Source organism: Vombatus ursinus, unplaced genomic scaffold, assembly GCF_900497805.2.
Source record: "Vombatus ursinus unplaced genomic scaffold, bare-nosed wombat genome assembly UNPS02014825.1, whole genome shotgun sequence".
Taxonomy (NCBI): domain Eukaryota; kingdom Metazoa; phylum Chordata; class Mammalia; order Diprotodontia; family Vombatidae; genus Vombatus; species Vombatus ursinus.
In genome coordinates this window covers 1,075,350-1,078,557 of record NW_020954603.1, presented here as the reverse complement: position 1 = coordinate 1,078,557, position 3,208 = coordinate 1,075,350, and the positions used below count along the sequence as shown (strand labels likewise).

Here is a 3,208-nt window from a genome sequence, read left to right as displayed (position 1 = left end):
AGCCTCTATATCCTTCACTGAACCTCCATTCTTCGCATTGAGCCCTCATCCTCCTGCTGAGCCCCATCCCCCTTTTGAGCCCCCATCCCTCTGACTGAGCCTCTGTCCTCTATTCTCAAGATTTACCACAGGCCTCAGGACCCAGGAGAGGAACCACTTTATGAAATCTGGGAGTTGGAGAATAGAGATTTTAGATAAATTGATAGGATCTATGATGTCTCCGCGTCTGGCCAACAGAGAAGAGGTCATTGGGTTTCTCCAAAGCCAGTCCTCACTCTGTCCATCCTCCCACTTCCAGCCCAGTAACTGCTCCAGGACCTCCTAGCTCCCTTAACAGTCTGGAAGGGAATCAGAGGAAGCAGAAGGATTGGCCCCAGGCTAGACCCCAGGAAGGTCTTCCCACTCATGAGGATTATCAGAGGTACAGGAAGATGAGCCCTGAGGTGGGGGCCATGGCATCTATCTGCACATTTGGGGGAGAGGGTGGGGCCCAGCTACTTGACCAAGGCCCACAGTGGGTCCATCTGGTTTCCTGGGCACGCCCTTCCTGAGCCCTCCCTTCCAGTCTCTAGCTTTGATTTTGCCTTCTGGCTCAGTGCCTAGAGTCTGGGCTTCCCTGGAGCACTGATTCTCCCCTCAACGTGTCCTCACCATCCTTGAAATTCAACTTACAGTTCTTCCACAAGCGTTTCACCCCTATCAGTGTAGAGCCCTGCCGAATACAACTTCATCATCACATACTCAACTCAAGAGACAGAGAAGGGAATGATTTAGTTGGTAAGAGAGAAGAAGGACGATTTGGACCCAGAGGCCAGAAGGCCACCTTCCTTGGAAGAACCCCCTTCCCCCAGGGCCTCAGTCTTGCCTTCCAATGCCCAAGCTCTTCAACCTGGCCTTCAAGGACCTCTTCCATCTATGCCTCACCTTCCTGTCTAGTTTCTTCTGCCCTGATCCACACTCCAGATATAACACTCGGGCCAAACTGGACAGCCCAGCATCCCTTCAATAACTGCTACCTCTCTCTGTCCACCTCCATAACCCTGCCAGACATTCCCGGTTTGGTTGCAACCTCACCTTCTCTGATCATGCAATCTCCTCCCAAGCCACCCTGTTCCCACTTGGTCTCTATACTTGGATTGCCCACTGTCCTGCCCCCTCCAGTTATCTCCTATGTGTGCGTGAGGGTGGGGAGTATGGAGAGTCTAATATGTCCCAACCCTGAGAACTCCCTGAGGGTAGGAGCCAGATTGCTTCTCCCTCTTTGTCCTCCCATAGCCCGCCTCATGGACAGGGCATCGGCAAACTTGGAGCAGATGGACAGCACTGATATGGAGGCCTGGGAGGGCTGGGGGCCAGGCCCAGCCCATGGCTTTGGAGGGAGCCAGAAACAGGAGCTGCCGAGCCGCCTGCCCCATGAGCCCTCCAGGCTAGACCAGACTTTCTGGGCATCTGAGTCACTGGAGAGATGATAGGGTCATCCCTTCCTGCCAGAGACATCCAACCCACTTTGGGAATCGGCCCAACAGGCTAGGACTGGATGAACAGTAACAGTCCTATCCATTGGTACTTCTGAAGGCTTTCAGGGTTCTAAAGTGCTTCCTTGTTTGAGTCTCACAATAGCCCAGGAGCAGAGGACAAGTCTTATTATACCCATTTCACAGATGAGAAAACTGAGGTTCACAGAAATGTAGTGATTTGCCCACAGCGAGTCTCTCATGACTTAGTTTGCTTCCCATTGTACCATACTACCTCTCTCACCTAAACTGTGCAAGTTACCTGGTGTCCAGCAGCCTGGAGCTTCTTTGAGACCTCTCGGATGGCCCGAACCATGCTGGGGGATGGTTGTGTATAACCATCTGTCTCCACATAGCCGATTCGGAGGGGCTGGGTGCTGGAGTATATCTGAGGGAAGGAGGGAAGCTAGGGGCTCCCCACATTCTCCCCGAGTCCTCTCCCAACTAAATGCTCCCCATATTTCCTCTTCAAATTCCCCCAAGTCTCTCCTCCACAGTCTCTACTATCTGTCTCCTTCGGGTTTTTCCCAGGAACTCCCCCACAGCCCCATTGATCCTACAGGCCCTCTTCAGGGTGATAGACAGATAGGTATTGATAGGCTGAGTAATTAATGACAGATGACAGAGTAATCGATGGTGATGGATAAGGAAGGACAGATGAGGAGAGACAGCAAATCTGATGACAGGTGATGGATTGATCTGGGCGGTTAGAGATGAGGGCAGGCATTGATCCGCTGGGGACAGAGGACAAAAGATGGTCATAGAACATGGAACAGAAACTGTTTGAGTTGGAAGTGGCCTCAGACCACCCCCATTTAACAGACCAGAGGATGAAGTGGAGGCCTAGAGAGGGAAAAGAACACAATGTGATGTATATTATTTCTATGAGGCAGATCCCATGGAGGCTGTCAATCCAAGGCACTGCCCCAGATCCCCCTTGGCAGGGCCAAGGCCAAGAGTAGGAACAGCAAGGCTCTTATGGGCCTGGGCAACCAGAGTCAGAGAATACAGTCTTTCCATACAACTAGCATCCTGTCTATAGCACCTTTTCAGGCCAGTGGCTTCTCCCAGAATAATCTTTTGTACACAAAGGTCTGGCCACCCCCCTCCTTTGCTTAGAAATCTTTACTATCTCCCTAATGCTTATTGAGTAAAGTTCAGTTCCCTGTAGTTGGCATTCAAGGCCTTCCATGAGCTGACCTTTCCACCCTTGTCGCAGCTCACCGCCCTCCATATAGTTTATGCTTCAGCCAAGCTGCACAACTCTGTCCTTCAAATAGATCAGACTTTTCCACCTCTTAGTCTTTGCTCAGGTTGTTTCCAATGCCTATAATGCCATTCCTACACTCTTTTGGCTCTTGAATTCTTCAGTAGTCTATAAGGCCTAACTTGAATGGCACCTCTTCCAGCAAGTCTTCCAGATCTTCCTCAAACCTTACCCAGAACATTGCCTCTTCTCAGTGTAAGGTGGACTTGTCCTAATCACCTCCTAGCCCAAGAGTTCCTTGAGGGCAGGTACTCATCTTATCTAAACTTGGCATCTCCCCCCAGCCTAGCTCAAGGCTCTATATGTAGTATTTCTTCAAGAGAAGGCTGGATAACTCCCAGTTGAAGATGGTCTAGGTCAGACCAGATGCCTCTGAGGTCTCCACCCATTCTGGGAGGGTGAATTTGGGAGATGTTAGTGAAGGAAG

General features: G+C 50.9%; 1 protein-coding gene across 1 annotated transcript in view; it reads right to left on the bottom strand.

The window, feature by feature from the left end:
- LOC114024803 (vitamin D3 hydroxylase-associated protein-like) overlaps window positions 1-3,208 on the bottom strand; it is a 29,464-nt gene that overhangs the window by 4,202 nt on the left and 22,054 nt on the right. The window contains 3 exon segments of the mRNA XM_027837960.1: window positions 127-226; window positions 673-769; window positions 1,776-1,902. Coding sequence (XP_027693761.1) covers window positions 127-226; window positions 673-769; window positions 1,776-1,902 — 324 coding nt within the window.